The 22,354-nt window shown below is 42.1% G+C and overlaps 1 protein-coding gene across 1 annotated transcript; it reads left to right on the plus strand.

Moving 5' to 3' along the window:
* Nucleotides 1-339: 339 nt before the first annotated feature.
* LOC113190520 (uncharacterized) lies at nucleotides 340-22,152 on the plus strand. Its single transcript, XM_077796546.1, is given in 8 exon segments — nucleotides 340-475; nucleotides 864-924; nucleotides 5,148-5,582; nucleotides 5,838-6,357; nucleotides 6,442-6,935; nucleotides 21,186-21,243; nucleotides 21,361-21,502; nucleotides 21,935-22,152. Coding segments are annotated over 8 exon segments (2,064 nt in total).
* Nucleotides 22,153-22,354: the final 202 nt, after the last annotated feature.

Here is a 22,354-nt window from a genome sequence, read left to right on the forward strand (position 1 = left end):
TTGTTTCATTGTAAATGGGCAGAAATTGCAACTCTTTTTTTTTTTTTAAGAGAGAGAGGGAGAGAATTTTTTTTAACATTTATTTTTAGTTTTCAGCGGACACAACATCTTTGTTGGTATGTGGTACTAAGGATCGAACCCCCATGCCAGGCGAGCGCGCTACCGCTTGAGCCACATCCCCAGCCCTGAAATTGCAACTCTTAACCTGCTTCTCAATGTAAACAAGACCCAGGGTACACTGTTTTACCTTCATGGATTACAGGATAAATGTTTGCAGACTACAGAGCGTGTGTGTCTTGTGCATCTATATCATTCCCTCCTGTTACAAATTTGTCTAGGATGTTTCAGGACTCAGTGGTCTTATGGGATGTGGTTATAGACTTCACCCAGGAGAAGTGGGCTCTGCTGGATCCTTCCCAGAAGAAACTCTACAGAGATGTGATGTCGGAAACCTTTAGCAACTTTTCCTCTCTAGGTAATGACCAGACATCTTTGGCTTAGTCGGAAAATGTCTTTATTTATCCCTTCCTCACTTCCTCCCTCTTTCTTTCTTCATTTTCATTTACTTACTTTCTCTCTTTTCTTCCTTTCTTCTTCCTTTCTTCTTTCTTCCCTCCCTGCATTCCCTTCCTTCTTCCCAAGGCCCTCACCCATGCTATTCAAGGGCTGTGCCACTGAATTACACTGCTGCCAAGAAAAAGTGTTTCTTACCCATGAACTTTGTTCCACAATTGGGAACAAGGAAGAGGAATACCGTGGTGTATCAATTCAGGCATGTTCTAACCATTCCGAACCTGGAAGCTAGTCAGTCGCATTTCTGTAATCCTAATAACTCATGGTGATTGTCTGTCTCTGCATTTTAGGAAAATTGTTACAAGAGAAGAACTGTGAAGATTGCTACAGAAATTTTGGGGGAAAGTTAAGGTAATTTTACTCCCAAGTGAAAGCAATGTCCCACAAGAGAATTCTGGTTCATGATTTCTTCCTGAGACAGTGTTCTTGCTAATTGCTGAGGCTGGCTTTGAATTACTTTAGCTTCACCAGTAGGTGAAGAGAACATGCATCTGTCACTATCTAGATAACATGAAATTTTAAAAATAAGAAAACGATATTAAAAAGATCAAATTTATTTACTGAGAATATTTTTTAAACTTAATTTTATTTATTTACTTTTCATGTGATGCTAAGGATCGACCACTTGCTAGGCAAGTGTGCTACTGAGCCATAACCCCAGCCCATACTGAGAATTTTTTAACAAAAAATGTGTACTTCAACATGATATACATGTTCAGTATTTACAAAATAGAAAATCATATTTTAAAACCATATTCATGGGGCCAGGGATGTGGCTCAAGTGGTGGCGTGCTCGCCTGGCATGCGTGCGGCCTGGGTTCGGTCCTCAGCACCACATACAAAGATGTTGTGTCTGCCGATAACTAAAAAAAAAATAAATACTAAAAAATAAAAAAAAACCATATTCATGAATCTTACTCTTAAAAATTTAAGTTGTGTATTTCAGGTATACACAAATTCAAGTATACAACCCTGTTTTTTAAAAATTAATTAATTAATTATTATTATTTTTTAATACTGGGGATTGAACCAGGGGTGTGCTCCCACTGAGCTACATTCCCAGTCCTTTTTATATTTTACTGAGAGATAGGGTGTTGCTAAGTTGCTAATGTTGGCTTTGAACTTGTAATTCTTCTGCCTCAGCCTCTCAAGCCACTGGGATCACAGGTGCGCGCCACTGCACCTGGTTTCTCATATTCTGCATTCTATCTGTGGCCTCATTCAGCCTCACAATCTGTTTTTTTTTTTTTTTTTTTGGTCCTCTGCTCTTCACCTTCCCATTGTCTCCCCTCAGCTCCTGGCCCTGGTAACTACTCTTCTATTCTCTATCTTGGTGTACTTGACCTATTTCCCATGTAAGTGAGGTCATGCAAACTTGTCCTTCAGCGTCTGGCTTACTTCACTTAGCATACTGTGCTGTCATTTCATCCCTGCAGTGGCCAAGGGAAGGATCTCCTTAAGGAGATCCTCACGCTTGTTTTCATAGCGTGGCTATTGTGAATGATGCTGCAATGCATGTGGAGGTACAGACGTCTTTATAAGGTGCTGATTTCATTTCCTTTGGGTATATGCCTTAAAACGGCATTGCTGAGTTATGTGACAGTTTTAGTTTTTTCTTAACAAAACTTTCTATTGTGTTCCCTAATGGCTGCACCAGCGTACATTGACAACAATGTATAAGGTTTCCTTTACTCCATATCTTCCCCAATGTTGGTTATCTTTTCAGCTTATAATAGCCATTCTAATAGGTGTGAGGTGGTATCTCACAGTGGGTTTGCTTTCCATTTCCTTGATGATTTGTGACATGGAGCACCTTTTCATACTGGCCTGGAACTTGTGATTCTCCTCCCTCAGCCTCCCAAGCCTCTGGGATCCTAGGTGTGCACCTTCGCACCCTGCATGTCTTGCCTTTGCATAAGCCCATCACTTCTCTTTCATGCCTCTCTCCACACTTTCTCTCACATATTGCTCTCCCACCATGTGACAACATATGATATGTGATGATTCAGCCAATAGACCCTCATCAGATTAGTGGCACAATGGCGTGTGGACTTCCAAGCCGCTTTTTCTCATCCAACTTCTGTATTTTATGACAGTAAGAGAAAATGGACAGAGAATAACTTCTTAATTATGGCTTTAAATGTTTTTTTCCTAAATTGGTAGATGCTGTTTTCATGTAGTTGCTTGACAGAAGCAGAAGGTTTTTAATTTAATGTAACTCCTTTTATTTATGTTTTGCTTTTGTGACCTGAGCTTTTGGTGTAGTATCTACAAAATCAATGCAAGTCAGTGTCCAGGCACTTTCTCCCAAGTTCTCTCTTCTGGTTGCTTTATAATAACGTTTCATTGTTTTGACCATTTGTCAATTCATTTTGTGTAAGATAGGGGTTCAGTTTCATTCTTCAGCTTGTGGAAAGGCACTTTTCCTGTACTCTTTGAGGAGGGTGTCTTTGTGCCTTCTTGGTGCTATGGTCAAACTTAGTTGATAGTATATGTTCTGATCTATTTCTGGACCCTGTGTTGTATTCCACTAGACTGCTGTGTGTCTTGTTTTAGTTGTTGATGGACCTTTATTTTATTAGTTTATTTATACATGGTGCTGAGAATCATACTCAGTGCCTCACATATTCTAGGCAAGGGCTCTACCACTGAGCTACAACTCCAGCCTCAACTGTGTGTCTTTTTTTAAACAAGAATAATACCATCTTGATTATTATAACTTGGTAAAATGCTTTTGTGATAGGAAGGTGGTACTTCAACATTATTCATCTCAGAATTTTTTGTGTGTGTGTGTTGTTTAAGGTATTTTGTGATTCTGAATATTTTTTAGTATTGTATTTCCTATTTTTGTGTGGAATTTATGATTTTTATCAGGATCTCGTTGAATATGTATTGTTTTGGGTGGTATGGACATTTTAATACTCATTTTCCTGATCCATGAATACAAGTTAGCTTTTTATTTATTTATAATTTTTTCCTCAGTGTTTTTTGCTTTCATTCTATAGATGTTTCACATCCTTGGGTAAATTTATTTTTAAGTAATTATTATTATTATTATTATTATTATTATTATTATTATTATTGTAGTGGAGCTTGATCCCAGGGGCCCTTACCATTGAGCTACATTCTCAGGGTTTTTTTTTTGTTGTTGTTGTTGTTTGTTTTTGTTTTAAATTATTTTGAGGCAGGGTCTGTCAAAGATGCTGAAGCTGGCCTGGAAATTGCCTCCTGCTCAGTCTCCTGAGTTGCAGGGATTATAGGTGTGGGCCACTGCTCATTGACTTTCTTTGTGTTTCTCACCTTGACCTGCAGTTTTCTCCTCTTTCATATCTTTGGCTTTGGTATCACTAGGATGCTGATCTCCTAAAACGTTTTTGGAAATACTACACCTAGTGCTATGTTGGGGAAGAACTTCAGTATCAATTCTTGGAGTGCTTGTTTAAATTCAGCCTGGAATCCATCTGGCTTTGCGCTTCTCTTTCTTGGTAGATTTTTGGTTACTTATTCAGTGTTTCTTGTTGTATATGGTCTGTTCAGGCTTTCTAGTTTTTCCTGACTCATTCTTGATAGATTGTGTATTTCTAGGAATTTATTCCTTTCCTCTTGGGTATCCAATTGGTGGGCATGTATTTGTTTCTAATAGTCACATATAAACTTAAAAAAATTATGAGGTGTCTATTGGACTGGTTTCATTTTATTATTATTTTATTATTTTATTTACTTGAATCTTCTCATTTTCCCAGAGCACCTTGTTTTTTGTTTGTTTGTTTGTTTTTGTTTTTTATAAAAGCAATTCTCACCATTACTGATTCTATCTCTATCTTTTCTGGTGTTTGTTTGATTTAGATTTATTATTTTGGTCTTCATTGTATCCTTCCTTCTGCTCCTTTTGCATTTACCTTGTTCTCTTCTTTCAAGTTTTTTGATCCATAATATTTGACTATATATGGGCTTTTTCTTATTTTTTCAAGTTGGCATTTATTGTTTTATGCATCCATTGAAGAGCTGCTTTGGCTTCATTCCATGAGTTTCAGATGTTCATTATGTTTCCATTTTTGTCTCAAGATATTTTCATTTCCCTTTTACCTTTTTCCTTGATCCATGGATTGTTCAGGAGTATGTTATTTAGTTGCTGTATATTTGTGAAATTTCCAAGATTCTTCCTTTTACTGATTTCTAGTTTCATACCATTGTGGTCTCAGGAGATATTATATGAGAGAAGTGTAGTATGCCAATAAATTTTAAAAATAAGCAAACAACAACAAAAAAAGTTCAGCTTTAAACTTACTGATAAAAAAATTTTTTACCAAAATGTGTATTTAAATGTGATGTAAATGTTTTTACAAATCAGAAACAATAATGGGAATTCCCTATATGAAAATCACTGTATTGTTGAATAATTTGGTCAAACTCTCCTACAAAGCATTCAGTCCATTCACTTTCACAGAGTTTGGACAGTGCAGAAAACCTACACTTCCTCTAATAATAGTAAAAACATCTGTCCAGTTTATAATAGTGAAGGTAGAATTGTTAATATTACAAACCAACAGTAATGTAGTTCTCCTCTTTCACAGTAATAATAATGGAGAGCGAGCCTGTGAAAGTAAGGAGCATCTTCACTGTGGAGAAATCTTTAGCCATATTCTAAATCCTGATGTGAACCAAAGCTTTAATGGAGTTAAGCCATATGACTGCAGTGTGCCTGGAGTAGTCTTCATGTGTCTTTCATCCCTTAATAGATATATGGTTCATGATACCAGATACAAACTGTATGAGACTCAGGAATATGGGGGAAAACAGTATCATTGTAAGCTATATGAGAAAGCATTTACTGATCACTACTCCTTTCAAATATATGAAAGGACTCAAATTGCAGAGAAGCTGTATGATTGTAAGGAATGTGGGAAATCATTTGCTTCTCATAAAAGTCAAAGAAGACACATGATATTGCACACTGGAGATGGACCTAGCAAATGCAAATTTTGTGGGAAAGCCTTTTACTATCATAGGTCAGCTCTGAGTCATGAAAGGACTAACACTGGAGAGAAACCCTATGAATGTAAGCACTGCTGTGGGAAAGCATTCAATTCCCATGGAAAGGTTGGAAGAGACATGTTAGAACATACTGGAGATGGACCGTATAAATGTAAATATTGTGGGAAAGCTTTTAAATTTTCCAAATCAGTTCTGAATCATGAAAGGATTCATATGAGAGAAAAACCTTATCAGTGTAAGGAATGTGGGAAATCCTTCAGAAGTTGTAGTTCTTTTCAAGTCCATGAAAGGATTCACACTGGAGAGAAACCATATAAATGTAAACAATGTGGGAAGGCTTTCAGAGATGTGAGATATGTACGAGTGCATGAAAGGATTCACACTGGAGAGAAACCCTATGAGTGTAAGGAATGTGGAAAAGGCTTCAGAACTTCTAGTTCTTTTCATATCCATGAATGGATTCACACTGGAAAGAAACCCTATGAATGTAAGCAGTGTGGGAAAGCCTACAACAATTCTTGGTATTTTCATGTCCATGAAAAGACTCATACTGGAGAGAAACCTTATGAATGTAAAGAATGTGGAAAAACCTTTAGCAATTGTAGTTCTCTTCGGTTGCACAAAAGGACTCATACTGGAGAAAAGCCTTATCAGTGTAAGGAATGTGGGAAATCCTTCAGAAGTTCTCGTTCTATTCTCTTTCATATCCATGAAAGGACTCACACTGGAGAGAAACCATATAAATGTAAGCACTGTGGAAAAGCCTTCAAGGATGTGAAATATCTTCGAGTGCATGAAAGGATTCACACTGGAGAGAAACCCTAAGAATGTAAGGAATGTGGGAAAGCCTTCATCGATTTTAGTCCTCTTCAGTTGCATAAAAGGACTCACACTGGAGAGAAACCTTATCAATGTAAGGAATGTGGGAAATCCTTCGGAAGGTCTAGTTCCTTTCGAATCCATGAAAGGACTCACACTGGAGAGAAACCATACAAATGTAAGCAATGTGGGAAAGGCTTTGTTGCTTCTTCTTCTTGTCGAATCCATGAAAGGACTCACAGCGAAGAAAAACCCTATGAATGTAAGCGGTGAGGGAAAGCCTTTCGCAATTGTAATTCTTTACGATTGCATGAAAGGATGCACACTGGAGAAAAACCCTACCAGTGTAAGGAATGTGGGAAAGCCTTCAGAAGTTCTAGTTCTTTTCGAATCCATGAAAGGACTCACACTGGAGAGAAACCCTATGAATGTAAGCAGTGTGGGAAAGCTTATAGCAGTTCTTGGTCTTTCCGTGTCCACGAAAAGACACACACTGGGGAAAAACCCTATGACTGTAATGAATGTGGGAAAGCCTTCAAGGATTCTTGGTCTTTTCAAGTTCACCAAAGAATTCACACTGGAGATAAACCATATGAGTGTAAACAATGTGGGAAAGCCTTTTGCAATTTTAGTTCTTTACGATTGCATGAGAGGACACACACTGGAGAGAAACCTTAGCAATGTAAGGAATGTGGGAAAGCCTTCAGAAGTTCTAGTTCTTTTCAAATCCATGAACGGACTCACAATGGAGAGAAGCCCTAGGAATATAAGCAGTGTGGGAAACTTCCACTTGTTTTAGTTCAACTACCCAAAAGGATTCACATTAGAGAGCAACCCTTTGTGTGTAAGCAGCACAGAAAATCCTTCACTAGTTTTTATTCTTGTACATAAAAGGATTCACACTGGAGGGAAGCCCTATGAATGTAAGCCATGTAGGAAGGCTTTCAAAAAAAATCTTGATCTTTTATAGTTCATGAAAGGACCCATACTGGATAGAAACCCTTGCATGTAAGGACTTGGGAAAGGGTTCAAATGCTTGTTCAGTTCCAATCCATGAAAAGGACCCATACTGAAAGAGAAACCCTATTTATGTTAAGCCACATGGGAAAGAGTTTTCTCATTTTCTTTTCATGTGTATAAAAGGATTACACTATGGAGGGAACCATCATGGCAAAGCCTTACTTGAGTACTTTCCAAGTACATAAAAGAAATATGAATGAGAAATATGAATGTACAGAATATGGGAAAGTGTTTGAGTCCTTTGCAAATATTGGAAGATATGTGATAGTACCTAATGGATAAGAGCCTTACAAATGTAAACTTATAAGTTTCTCCATTTCTAAGGCATGAAAGGACTCACTGAAGAAAAACATTGAGAATATAAAGAGTGTGGTAAAGTTTTAGTTGTTTGAAATACGAGAGCAACCCAGAATGGAGGCAAGTGCTATAAATACAAGGAATATGTGAAAGCCTTCAAATTCTCAGTTTCTTTCCAATTCATGAGATAATGCCTACTGGAGAAATCCTATGAGAGGAGCATGGGAATTCTTTCACTGCCATGCAGTCTTCAGCTGAGAAAGGAATGCCCAATGGACAGATGTCTTATGATGTGAAAATGCAGTAAGGCTTGTCATCAGTTCAAATTGTAGCCACGAAGGATTCACAGTCGTGAGAATCTCCACGAATATATGCAATGTGTCAAACCTGGTAACCTACATCTTTTCAAATATATATGTAAGATTATACATGGCTTTGAAGCACTTCCTTTTAAAAGTGAAGGAAAGTTTTCCATTTTACCAAGTGGGATTTTTTTTTTTTAATTTTTGGAGGGCGGGTACTAAGGTTTCAACCCAGTCATTTCACAACTAAGCTACATCCCAAGCACTTTTTAAATTTTGAGATAGGATCTCACCAAGTTGTCCAGGCCTGCCTTGAACTTGCAATATTCCTTCCTCATTCCCTTTAATATCTGGGATTACAGATGTCCTCCACCTGGCCCCATGCATTTTAACAAGTTTGGTTGTTGTGTTTTGTTTTTACACTGGGAATTGAACCCAGGGATGCTTTACCAGAGAACATCCTCGACCCTTCTATTTTTTGAGACAGTGTCTCATTAAATGCTGAGGTTGGCCTTGAACTTGGGATCCTCCTGTCTCAGCCTCCCAGGTCAGCTAGTAATTTAAGTCATGTGAAATCATACTGGAGAGAAGTTTTGTAAATGTAAGTTATATAGAAAACCTCATTAATACTGAAGTATTTATTCTATGAAGAATTTACAAGAAAGAAATAAAAATTCTGAGTATATTTTGTTCTTCAGTGTCTCATTTTTAACTTGGATATGTAGTAATTTGAAACATTAAATGAAATGTTTCAGCTGGGTGTGGTGGTACACACCTGTAATCCCAGCAGCTCTAGAGACTGGGGCAGCAAGATCACAACTTCAAAGCCAGCCTCCAGCAACTTAGGTTCTAAGTAACTCAGTGAAACCCTGTCTCTAAGTAAAATATAAAAAAGGGCTGAGGATGTTACTTAGTGGTTAAGCAACCCTAGGTTCACTCCCTGGTACCAAAACAACAACATATGAAATGAAATGTTTCTGTAAGAATTTAAGCAATTTACAGGGACTTGGTGGGGTGTTTTTTTTTTCCTATTATCTTTGCATTTTGATACATGGGTGGGTGAATTGTATTTGCAATATGATAGATTCAATTTTACACTGTTTAATTGGCACTTATGAGCTATTTAATTGTCATCAATTGTCATTAATGAGCTATTGAAAAGGGATGTTTTGTCCATTGCTGGTCTGTGTGTCAGGAACTTGATATCACATTCCTCCTTTTGGGAAAAACTGTAGTTAAGAGGGTCAGTAGAGAAAAAGGTTTATTTTATTTTCCTTGCTAATAAATCATTGCCTTCCTCTTCTGTGTAATGTGTATGATGTGGTCTCACGATTCTTGTTATTCCATCCTTTTTTCTATTATAGTACACATTGATTTCCATGAATTATGTTCATTAAAATATGTAGACTTAGTTATCCATTAAAAACTATATGATGCTGGGCATCCCAGCAGCTCTGGAGGGTGAGGCAGGAGAATCATGAGTTCAAAACCAGCCTCAGCAAAGGCGAGATGATAAGCAACTCAGTGAGACCCAGTCTCTAAATAAATACGAAATAGAGTTGGGGATGTGGCTCAGTGGTTGAGTGTTTCTGAGTTCAATCCCTAGTACAACCCCTCCCCCCAAAAAAAACATATATAATAGTTTTTAAAGAAATATTCCACAGGGGTTGCATGAGGTAAGTATATTTAAGTAAATTGTCAGAATACAAAGCAAGGGTAAGGGAAGACTAGATCACTTTTCATATTGCCTACAAAGTGTAGCTTTTTTTTTTTTTTTTGTACTGAGGATTGAACCCAGGGGCACTTAACCACTGAGACACACCCCCAGGCCCTTTTTGTATTTTATTTAGAGACAGGGTCTCACTGAGTTGCTTAGAGACTTGCTAAATTGCTGAGGCTTTGAACATATGATCCTCCTGCTTCAACCACCCGAGCTGCTGGGATTACAGGCTTGGGCCACCACACCCAGCCAAAATGTAGTCTTGACGCTAAATTTTCAGATTTCTCTTAACATCGGTCTCTGTAGATGCAAAATGTAAAATCAAGCAAAAAAAAAGTATTGTAGGATTTGAGTATGTGATAAGGAACACATTCATGTGGTCCAAGTGCTTATAGTTTTGTGATAACACACAGTTAAGTGGTAAAGGTAATAAAACATCCAAGCTACCAGAAGCAATCCCAGGATCAGTAAATTCCTCTTGAAGTAGTAAGGGGAATCTACATTACATACGGAACATAGGGTAAATAGAGAAAAGAATATTATAATTTGTGTGGAACAACAATAATAACAAAAACTCCTAATGGCCAAAGCAATCTTGGGCAAAAAGAACAAAGCAAGAGGCTTCTTCTCGTGAGCTGGCTTACAGAGAGATCACAGTGCTCAGATCAAAGACGGTAGTATCGTCCAGCTTGATAGAGCTCAGACCTGTAACCCCAGCTACGGGGGAGGCTGAGGCAGAAGGAGCACAAATTTGAGACCAGCCTCAGCAACTTAGACCCTGTCTAAAAATTAAAAATAAAAAAGGGCCAGGGTGTGGGTCAGTGGTACGGTACCCTAAATCGCCATTCCCCACAGAAAAATAAAAAAGAGAAACCTCACATAAACCGGTGGAACAGAATTGAGGAATTAGAAATAAACTCACATGTCTATAATCAGGTGATTTTCAGTGAAGTTGCTAAAGACACGCAGTTGAGAAAGGACACATTTATTTATTTATGGTACTGGAGATGGAATCCAGAGGCACCTTGTCACTGAGCTACCTTCCCAATCCTTTTTACTTTTCATTTTGAGACAGTCTCACTAAGTTACTGAGGCTGGCTTGAATTTGTGTTCCTCCTGCCCCAGCCTCCCCAGTCACTAGGGTTATAGGTGTCTGCACACCTGTAATCTCAGTGATTCAGGAGTTGAGGCAGGAGGATTGCAAGTTTGAGACCAGCCTCAGCAATTTAGCAAAACCCCCCTGTTTTTTTATTGTCAATGTGTGGGAGGCGGCCACTCTGATTCACATTCTCCTTCCCTGAGTGGAGAGGCTTTGACTGGTCACTACATCTCGTTGTGACCTGGACATTGCCCCAGTCCCGAAGGTTGAGGACGCATCTTCAGACATAGGTGTGTCACCCCACGGATTGAGCTACACTCACCTGTTCCTTTGTAATATTACCCCTTTACCCTGTTTGGGATAGAATATTCCATGGAAACGCCCTTTGTGTGTCCCCTTCTCTTGCTCTGCCTTTGGGTGTGGCCTTCCTAGATGTCAGTCAACCTGCTGAAGGCAGACATCACGAAGCTAGACTTAACCCGCCCCCCAAACCTGACCCCTTGCTTCATTTGAATGGCTTCTCTTTAATAAAAGGATTCAGCAGCACTTGTTCACTCTCTTTCTTCGGACCCTTAAGGTCAGAGGAGCTGTCACAGGACCTCAAAGTAAAAGATATCTCTGTCTCTTTGGTTATTTCAGGCAGCCCAGTTCCCCTGGAGTGACCCTGAGTGTTTTGGTTGTGAGGTACGTGACATCAGTGGACCTTTATTTTATTTATTTATATGTGGTGCTGAGGCTCGAACTCAGGGCCTCACACGTGCTAGGTGAGCGCTCTACCGCTGAGGTCACAACGAGATGTAGTGACCAGTCAAAGCCTCTCCACTCAGGGAAGGAGAATGTGAATCAGAGTGGCCGCCTCCCACACATTGACAACTCCAGCCCCCAAAACCTGTCTTAAAAAAAAAGGACTGGGGATGCAACTCAGTGGTAAAGCACCCCTGATCCGGAAAGAAAAGGTGATATCCACTTGTGGGGCTGGGCTGTGACTCAGTGGTAGAGCACTTGCCTAGCACAAGTGAGGCACTGGGTTCCATCCTCGGCACCACATAAAAATAAAGGTATTGTGTCCACTTACAACTAAATATTTTAAAAAAGATATCCACTTGCAGAGGAATGAAACTGGACCCCCATCTTTATTAATTACAAAAATCAACAGTATACTAATTAATGACCTAAGATCTGAAACTAAAACTACCAGAAAAAAAAAAAAAGGATAGCTTTCCAGAAGTCAGAAGGGGCTAGGAAAGTTATCTTGGACAAACCCTCTCACCCTAAAATCACAGGAATCACACAGATGGATGGGATTACATCAGACTAAAAAGCTTCTGTGGAGGTGTGGAGCAATCACTTGATTGAAAAAACAACTTTGGGGGCTGGGGATGTGGCTCAAGCCGTAGCGCGCTCGTCTGGCATGCGTGTGGCCCGGGTTCGATCCTCAGCACCACATACAGACAAAGATGTTGTGTCCGGCGAGAACTAAAAAATAAATATTAAAAATTCTCTCTCTCTCTCTCTCCTCTCTCACTCTCTCTTTAAAAAAAAAAAAAGCAACTTTGGTTTGGTAGAACCAAAGCCAACTGTATAGACAACAAGGAAACAATGTCCAGAATATCTAAGCTCAAAAGCAACAAGCCAAATAGCCTGAATTAAAAATGGGCAATAGGAATGCAAGGTGGAAATAATTTTTTTGGTGCTGGGGGTAGAACCAGGGCCTCCAGCATGCTAGGCAAGTGCCAAGACCCCATGAACTGAATGTCAGGTGTGAGGAGCACTCACTGCCCACCTGTGCCGAATCCCACTGGCTGGGCAGCACGGGTACGTTCAACTAGACTTGATTTGCAATTTTTGAGTCTGTTTGCATCTGTATTCAGAAGGTATATGCATGTACCCTTTTATAATATATACCGTTAAGTATAATATTATATACTATATATATATATATATTATAGTATAATATATGCCATGTAGGTAAGTGTATTGATATACCCACATATGTATACATTAGTATGTAGTGTACATTTTTAGTATGTGTACACTACTAGTATATATAATAGCATTTAATACACTGTATTATCCTGGTATGTCCTATGTAGGGTAGCCCGATGCTTCATCAATCCCTTGTACTGTGATTCTGCCAATACCTGCTAGCCTTTAAAATTGTTCAAGCAAGTCAGCCACATTCCCCCCCGAGAACCACAAGGCTTCCCTGTCACACCTCGTTTTCTCTTCCCAAGTGCTGTCTGCGCAGGCCTGATGGCTCATGGCCATGCAGTGTGCTGTAACTGTAGTTTTTTGTTTTCGGTGGACACAACATCTTTATTTATTTTTAAAGTAAGGATCGAACCCAGCGTCCCGCGCATGCCAGGCGAGCGCACTACCACTTGAGCCACATCCCCAGCCCTGGCTGTAGTTTTTTTTTTTTTTTTAAAGAGAGAGGAGAGAGAGTGAGAGAGAGAGAATTTTTAATATTTATTTTTTAGTTTTCGGCGGACACAACATCTTTGTTGGTATGTGGTGCTGAGGATCGAACCCGGGCCGCTCGCATGCCAGGCGAGCGCGCTACCGCTTGAGCCACATCCCCAGCCCCTGGCTGTAGTTTTAACCCTAGCTCTATAAAGTAATTCAAGCACCCTGCTGGGCCAACAGTGTGTCACCTGGCAGTGTTGTGCCACCTGGCTCAGGGGGACCACCCTCGAGCAGTACCTTTCCAGCAATGGTTACCCCTAAAGAGCTTCAACCCCTTTCTGAACGAAGTGCCTAGTACCTGAACCAAACCAAATGCATCTATAAAAAGGAAAAACCCCTGATTGAAAACGGTCTGTGGTGGAGATGCTCCCAGTCAGATGGTCATTGGACTCCTAAATACATCTGGTCCAGGCCACCAGCCTGCTGCCATAATCTGAGAGTGTTGCCAGAATAAACTGCTTGAACATCACATTGTATCTAAGTAACTCATTTTTTTTTTTTATGTGAATTGGGCTGAACAGGAGAAGTTGCCCCTGAATGAGCTGGTTAAGTAAGGTCCCCCTCCCCAAGTCTCCACTGCGTCATATGCTGAGAGATATGTGTGCCCTTAATTTGTCTATGGGTAATCGGGGCAAGATTCCCACAGTGCTTTACCCCAAAGGGGGTGACTTTGGATGAGTCCTCATTGCTTTTGGAAGAATCAGATAGGGAAGACCCTTGGCAATAGCCAAAGAATCTGTCAGAATGTGCACACAACCTCAGCTCTCAGTCACCAAGGGATTCTGTAGCATTCACATGGTGGCCTGGGATGTGGCTCCAGGTGCCCTCCGTTGGTCCCATCTTTGATTGGGAATGGTAATATGATAGGAATTAGAAGCAGCATCTCTCCAGTGAACACCATCTTGTGGCCAGAAAGCATGCTACTTTAATCAGCTTTTTTCCTGCTGACTGAAAGACCAACCAGCACAACTGTAGAGGAGGAAAAGTTTATTTGAGGGCTCACGGGTTCAGAGGTCTCAGTCCACAGACAGCCGGCTGCATTCCTCAGGGCTTGAGGTGAGGCTGAACATCACGGCGGAGGAGTGTGGCAGAAGAATGTGGCTCCCATGATGATCAGAGCAGAGACTCCAAGGTTCAGATATAAAATATAGACCCAAGGCCACGCCCCCACGCCCACCTCCTCCAGTCACACCCCCCGGCCTTCAGTTACCGCTCATCCCATCAGGTGGCTGTGACTAATTCCAATTGGGTTTAGGCCCTAACCCAATCCTTTCCTCTGGGCACTTCTTGCGCTGTCTCACAGTGAGCTTTGAGAGGATGCCTCACACCCCAACCATCACACGCACCCTCCATCAAGTCCATGGAAAGACTGGCCCAGTGGCCAGTGGGTCTAGGAAGGAGGTCACCTCTCCATAACCCTTGTGTCACACTGAGTCGGAAATCACTGCCTCCCAGAGCTCAAGGAAGAGGGTGCAGAGGGGGAATGATTGGGCTGCGCACCTTAACTCAGTCGGTGGATTAATCACCTGATGGAATTGGTTGAGTGGGAACTGGAGGCAGGTGGGTGTGGCTGGGGAAGTGGATCGCTGGGGGCGTGGCTTTGGGGTCTATATTTGCCTCAGGTGGGTGGCACGCGCTCCGCTCCGCTTCCTAATTGTCATGTGAGCTGCGTCCCTCGGCCACACTCTTCCTCCATCATGTTGTGCCTCGCCTTGCCCCCGAGGAATGGAGTCTGCCGTCTATGGCCTGAGACGTCTGAAACTGTGAGCCCCCAAAAGACTTTTCCTTCTCTGTGATTGTTCTGGTTGGCACTTCTGGTCACAGAAGCAAAACAAACTGCGTCCTTATCTTTGCAGTGAAGACATGGCTGTGCCGAGCCAGCCGGGTGGCTTACCTCCCTGGCCCCGCTGCGCAGCCAGCTCCAAGGGAGGGCGTGGGTTTCTGTCTCCAAAGGATCCTTTTGTATCTTGTGGTGGTTGCTCTAATTGTTTTAGGACAGTTTCTCTCACCAGGAAGGCAAAATAGGAGTGAGATAAGGTGGATAAGGTCCCTGGACAATTTGGGGATGATGTGTGGTTTGGCGGCTCTTGGAGGCCGAAAAAAAGCATCTGCTAGGTTTGAATGTTGCTTCCCAAACTCATGCTGACGTCTAGTTACGGGTTCAGAGGTCTCAGCCCACCGACAGCCGGCTCACGCTGATGTCCAGTGTCAGCAGTTAGATCCCGGGGCTCTGCCCTCACGGACGCATCAGTGCCGTTGCTGTGGGAATGATTTCCTAATAAAGGTCAAGTTCAGCCACTTTGGTTCCCCTCTTTCATCCTCCCCGTGCCCTTCAGCCATGGATAGTGCTGCAAGGCGGCCCTGGCCGGAAGCAAGACCTTGAACTTTCAAGATGAAGATTTGAACTATTGGGAAATAAAATGCAGTTCATTATAAATTACCAGTAATCCTCAGGATTCTAACAGCACAGACACACCAGGACTTGGGGAAGGACAAAAGTAGGGTATTGGTATTTGGAAAGACTCTATTTGTTCTTCCCTTAAAAATGAGTAGAATTTTGTCAGTGGAGCTGGTGATTTGGAGATAGCAGGGTTGTTGTGTCCCAGGGGTCATTGCTGCCATGTGACATGGGTTCTGTGACTGTTTTTTTTTTTTTTTTTTTTCTGAAAATGCCACCTCACAGCCCCCTGTGACTGCTACAGAGGTATTTTCCTGAGTGGAAGAGGGACGGGCTTCTAGGCAGACTTGTCAGAAAGCAGGCACTGAGCAAGCTGGAGACGGAAACCCTGTCAGGACATGACGCTGAGTTGGCATGTCCCCAGAACAGTCTCCCTGGGGCGATGCTCCGTGGGATGGGCTCTTATGTTTTAGAGCCACAGCATCACCAACAAAGTCTGAGGTGATCGATTTAAATCCAAAGGCCCCATCTTGATTTTAGGAACCTCTCAATTTTCTCAAGTAGAGTGGGTGTAAGTAGAGGGCAGGGTTAGGGCTAGGAGTTTCCTGAAGATGGGGTTGCAGGCAAGGCCTTGTGGGGACCTGATTACTTCTCCATCCTTTAATTCTTTGATCCCATGGTGGTAGAAAGAAGTGTTGAAGAAGTTAAAATGAAGGTGGAAGAGTTAAACATAGTTCAAGTGTGTGAAATTGTTTTGCAATAATTATTTTTAAGTATTTTTTAAAATATTTTTGTTTTATTTGTATTTATGTGGTGCTGAGGATTGAACCCAGGGCCTTGCACATGTGAGGTGAGTGCTCTAACCACTGAACCACAACCCCAGCCCCAATAATTATTTTTTATACCAGAGATTGAACCCAGGGCTCGTAACCACTGAGCCACATCCCCAGCCCTTTTTAATTTTTTATTTAGAGACAGGGTCTTGCTAAATTACTTTGGGCCTTGCTTACTTGCTGAGGCTGGATGTGAACTCACGATCCCCCTGCCTCAGTCTCCCGAGCTGCTGGGATTGCAGGCATGTACCACCACACCCAGCTAATAATTATTTTTAAGATACGTAATATCACTTAAAGTGTTCTTATAAGTTTTCACATGTATATAGTCATACCACCACCATGAAGATGAAAAACAGGACATAACCCCTAAAGTTGATCCTTGCAGTGCCCAGTCCTGCTCAACACATCCACCCTTCACCAGTGAACTGTCAGGTCTCCTTACCTTCACTTTACTAGAAAGTTTTATGGATGCAACATTATGTTGTTTTTTGAGTTCTGAGCTTGAAACTGTCCTGTGCAACAGAGTAAGGCCCTATCTAAGAAACAGAAGTAGAATAAACCCCACAGAGATGCTGTTTTTATGAACTATGTGAGGTTGTGTACCCTTGTTCTTATCTTTTAATACTTATGAGACGGAAGGATTGATTGGTGAATCATATGAGACCCTAGTAATTATGAAATCTCAAAATATCTCCATTTAGAAAATAAAAGTAGCAATGAAAACATGGACAAAGATTATATTCACTTCCTGTTTTAATACAAAACAAAGTTATTCTTCCTTTTTTTTTTTTTTTTTTGGTATCAGGAATTGAATTCAGGGGCACTCAAACAGTAAGCCACATCCCCAGCCCTATTTTGTATTTTATTTAGAGATAGGATCTCACTGAGTTGCTTAGCACCTTGCTTTTGCTCAGGCTGGCTTTGAGCTTGTGATCCTCCTGCCTCAGCCTCCTGAGCCGCTGGGATTACAGGCATGCGTCACTGTGCCTGGCTGTTCTTTGCATCTTAATGTGTATTTGAACAGGGTAGTGATATCTGAAGGCCCTCCCACATTCCTTACCTTCATAGTGTTTCTCTCCAGAATTCCTTAATTCATGTGCTTGGAAACCTAGAACAGATATGTGGGTTTCCCACATTGCTTGCACTCATGGTGCTTTACAGCAGTATGTCTCTGAATGCACTGGCCGTAACTGAAGGCTTTCCCACATTTATTACATTTATAGAATTTCTCTCTAATGAATTTTCATGTCTTTGAGCAGAATTGAAATACCTTAATGGTTTGCTACATTGGGGTTTCTTTCCCACATGAATTAATTCATGTTTTTGGAAACCTAGAGCCAACATGTAGGTTTTCCCACTTTGCTGACATTCATAACACTTCTCTGCACCGCAAGTCCTGTCCTGCATTTGGCCACGTTGGCAAGACCTGGAGGCCTTGCCACATTCTTCACATTCATAGGGTTTCTCTTCAGTATGATTGTTTTTATATATTTTTAAAAATTTTTTAATATTTATTTTTCAGTTTTTGGTGGGCACAACATCTTTTATTTTTTTATTTTATTTTTTTAAAGAGAGATTTTTTAATATTTATTTTTTTAGTTTGCAGCAGTTACAACATCTTTATTTGTATGTGATGCTGAGGATAGAACCCAGTGCCCTGTGCATGCCAGGCAAATGCACTACCGCTTGAGCTACAACCCCAGCCCTGTTTTTATATTTTTGAACAAAATTTTTATATCTGAATGCTTTCCTACACTTCTTACATTCAGTCTCTCTTCAGTATGACTTCATTCATGCATTTGAAAACCTAGAGCAGATGTGAGTTTTCCCACATTATTTACATTCATAGTGTTTCTGTGCAGAGTATTCTTTTTCATGTGTTTGAGCAGACTGGTGATATCTGAAGGCTTTCCCACATTTCTAACATTTATAAGGTTTTTCTTCAGTGCAAGTCACTTCGTGTAATTTAATGGAGTGCTGATATCTGAATGCTTTACTGCATATCATATTCATAGTGCTTCTTATAGCATGAATTACTTCAGTTGCTCAGAAACCTTGAAGAGGTATATAGGTTTTGCCAGTTGTTTACAATCATAGCATTTTTATGAAATGTGATTCTTTTTGTGTACTGGCAGATTGGCAATACCTGAAGCCTTTCCCACATTCCTTACATTTATGTGGCTGCTCCCCATATTCTTTTTTTTTATTTAGAGAGGAGAGAGAGAGAGATAATTTTTTAATATCTATTTTTCAGTTTTCGGTGGACACAACATCTTTATTTTATTTTTTATGTGGTGCTGAGGATCAAACCCAGTGCCCCGTGCATGCCAGGTGAGCATGTTACCGCTTGAGCCACATCTCCAGCCCTCCCCATATTCTTGACACTCATGGTTTGTGTCCAGCATGGGATCTCATGTGTCTACTATGCCACGAGTAACAAATAAAGAATTTTCCTCACATGCTATATTCACATGAGTGTAGTCCAGTACTTTTGTTATTCAAATTGGTTTGGAATCTGGCTATAATATTCTCCACATTGACTACTTTCTTCATTTCAAAATCTCTCTACCATGTGACTTCTATATAAAGAATGAAGCACAATGTTAATGGATGTTTTGTTAGAGATTTTGTATCTACCATTTGGTATTAGAATTCTATTTTTCACACTTTCATTGAAAGTATAGTTTTTTTCTCTAAGTTTCTTAAAAGAGAATATATGTGAGTCACCTTTCCATTGCTGTAACAAAATACGTTAAATAATCAACTTACGTGAAGAGAAGCTTTTTGTTTTATGCTGCACTGAGATTGAGTCTGGGGATGCTCTACCATGAAGCTATATTCCCCCTTTTGTTTTTCAGACAAGGTCTTGCTAAGTTGGAGAGGCTGGCCTCAAACTTGTGGTCCTCCTGCCTCAGCTTCCTGAGTTCAAGGGTGACCTTAGCTTTCAGTGATTGTCTTAGGTCTCACATTGCTTTGGATCACCAATGATATTTTAAATGAGAAAAACCTAGTGAAATATCCAGCAAAAATTACTTGAAGCATGTATTGATATGTAAAGTACAAAACCCCTAAATAACTATTCTGTTCAGAAAGGGAAGATAACAGTTTTGTTGTTTCCAAGGCAAAATGGGTTTCCAAACAACTGATCCTATTTTAACATTTCTAGGAATTTCGAGTTTATGCCCCAGAATTCTCTTTGAAATCACCCAAGAGGAAAAAACACAATTCCTGAACTTACTGCACATACTAGGGGAGTTAAAAAAGTAAAAAGAATACATAACAAGTAAAATATAAATATGGTAAAATTTTATTTTTTTAAGATTCACATTTCTTGGGCTGGGGATGTGGCTCAAGCGGTAGCGCGCTCGCCTGGCATGCGTGCGGCCAGGGTTCAATCCTCAGCACCGCATACCAACAAAGATGTTGTGTCCGCCAAGAACTAAAAAATAAATATTTAAAAAAAAAAAAGATTCACATTTCTTGTCTTTTTGGAAATATTTCATATTGTTGTTCAGATTCTATTAATTAAATACATTTTTCCATTTATTGAAATACTATGAAGCAAGAAAATAAATCTATTTAAGCTGACCAGCTCAGGGAGAGGCAGTCCTGTCCTGAGACTGGGTCAGAAGGCCAGACCAGCCAGGAAACTTTCCAATAAGGAACCTCAACCCAAGGGAGTTCCCTAGGACATCTGTGCCCAGGAAAGACACTGGGAAGAAAGGAAAAATTTTTTCTTTTTACCTAAGATCCATGTGTTGATTCTCTGCTTTCCTGTCAAATAAGATTTTTTATTATGAATATTTTATGTATCTATTTGGTGCTCAGAATTGAACACAGAAATCCTCCCCAGCTCCAAAATAAATATTTTAAAGAGTTATCCCTATCTCTTTAAAAAATGATTAAGAATTAAGCTGGGCACTGGCACACACCTGTAATCCCAGCGTCTCTGGAGGCTGAGACAGGAGGATCAGGAGTTTAAAGCCAGCCTCAACAACTTAGCGAGACTCTAAGCAACTCAGTGAGACCCTGTACAAAATAGGGCTGGGGATGTGGCTCAGTGATGAAATGCCCCTGAGTTCAATCCCTGGTACAAAAAAATAAATAAATAAAAAACTTTGAAATGTGCAATAAAGGATAAATAGTTATACATAATGATATAAATTGGAGAGGGGCAGTTGGCCTTTGGGAATGGCAGGAGGAATCTGCAGATTTAGGAATTTCCTGCAGTTCTAGGAATAGCTAGGCTGGGGGAAGAGGTTTGTGGATTTGAGACTCTGCTTCCAATAAACCTGGAAACCTCAGGGAAAACATCCTCCCTGGGGAGGAGAGGGGCTGGAGTCCCCTCACACCGCAGCTCCTGTGCAGGAACCTCCTTCAGTGAGAGGTCAGCAGGAAACTCTCACCTGGAGTCCGGTTAGGATCTCACCTAACAGTCAAATTCGCACAAGTGCTGCCCTCATTGGAACACGCAGCGGATCTGCTGACCACCTGTTCCCCCTCCGAGCCAGGCGCCCCGCCCGGCCTTCCTCGGTCCCTACACAGGTCGCCCCAACTGGCCTGACCAGTTCCCACTCAGATCCCGACCCCAGGCACTCATTTCTCCCAGGCAGACCCACCGGGTCCCGCCCTGATAGCCCCACTGGCCCTCGCCCACCAGGGGCTCCCACAAGATGGAGAGCCTTGGACCGACCCTGCAAGCGGAGACTCCTTTCCCTGTAGGGTCCTGCCTCTGGCTCAGGGCATTCCCAGGACAGGAGCCCAGGCCAAACTCTCAGGCTGGGCCCTTATCCTTCCCTGGAGCTGTCTCCTAGTCCTTCCGGGTTCCCCTGCAGGACCTTTACCTCCGGCACCTGAGGACTAAAGCCCCCTTCAACCCCCCACCGATCTCCAGCCACCAGACCGCCCTCTCCCGGCCACCTCCGCTCCCAGTCTTCCTCCAGGAGCATCCGAGAGCTGCGGCACTCGATTATCTGGGTAAGTTTCAGACTCTCAAGGTCTGGCGGTGCTGGGGTGGCGAGCGAGCCCCCCTCCACCAAGGCCCATTCCTCCGGTTTAGCACTGCCTTGGGTCCCCTCATGTCCCCCTCTCCAAAGTCCCCCACGGCCTCTCCAACAGCTCAGCACTCCTCCGGGTCTCCACTGTACCCTCTCCCTTCACTGCCCGGCTCTGCAGGCCAGTCCCTGCTCAGCGGTGCCCTTGACCTCCCTCCCTTCTGGGCTCAGCCCCCCACTAAGCCCCCCACTAAGCCCCCCACTAAGCCCCACCCTCTGGCTTTGGCCCCACCCCGCATTGTCAGGTTCCAAGCCCATTCCCTGCCTCGCCCGCCCCGCCCTGCCCTCTCCTGGTGGCCTCAGGACCCCCGTCCCAGTGGCACCGCATTCCCACGCTGGTCGGTTGGGCCTGCAGACGCTGCTGCTGCGCTGGCAGAACTAGTTTGTTGTGGGGAGAAGGCGCGGCCGTCAGAGAACGCCCATGACACTGAACTGGACAGTGAAAAGGTGAAAAGGAAACGCGAGGCGAGAGAGGACAACCCGGCTCGGCGGGGGCCACCAGCCGCAAGCCCCGCTTGCCTTCCCCATGGCGGCTTCAGGCTGCACCTCCAGACTCCACTGGACGAACAGTGAAGGTGGGAAGGGAGTGGCTGGGGATGAGTTCCAGACGTGTAGGGCGAGCCTGGGAATGCGCGCGGAGTCTCAGCTCAGGAGTAGGGCCAGGTCCCGGCAGCCCTCAGACACAACCGGGGCTGGAAGGTGGGGACTCTCGGGTGTCAAAGCCCCAGGAAGCCGTCTGTGGATCTGGGGACTGTGTCCAAGGTTGGGTGAGGGA

The sequence above is a fragment of the Urocitellus parryii genome, chromosome 3, assembly GCF_045843805.1.
Source record: "Urocitellus parryii isolate mUroPar1 chromosome 3, mUroPar1.hap1, whole genome shotgun sequence".
Classification (NCBI taxonomy): Eukaryota; Metazoa; Chordata; class Mammalia; order Rodentia; family Sciuridae; genus Urocitellus; species Urocitellus parryii.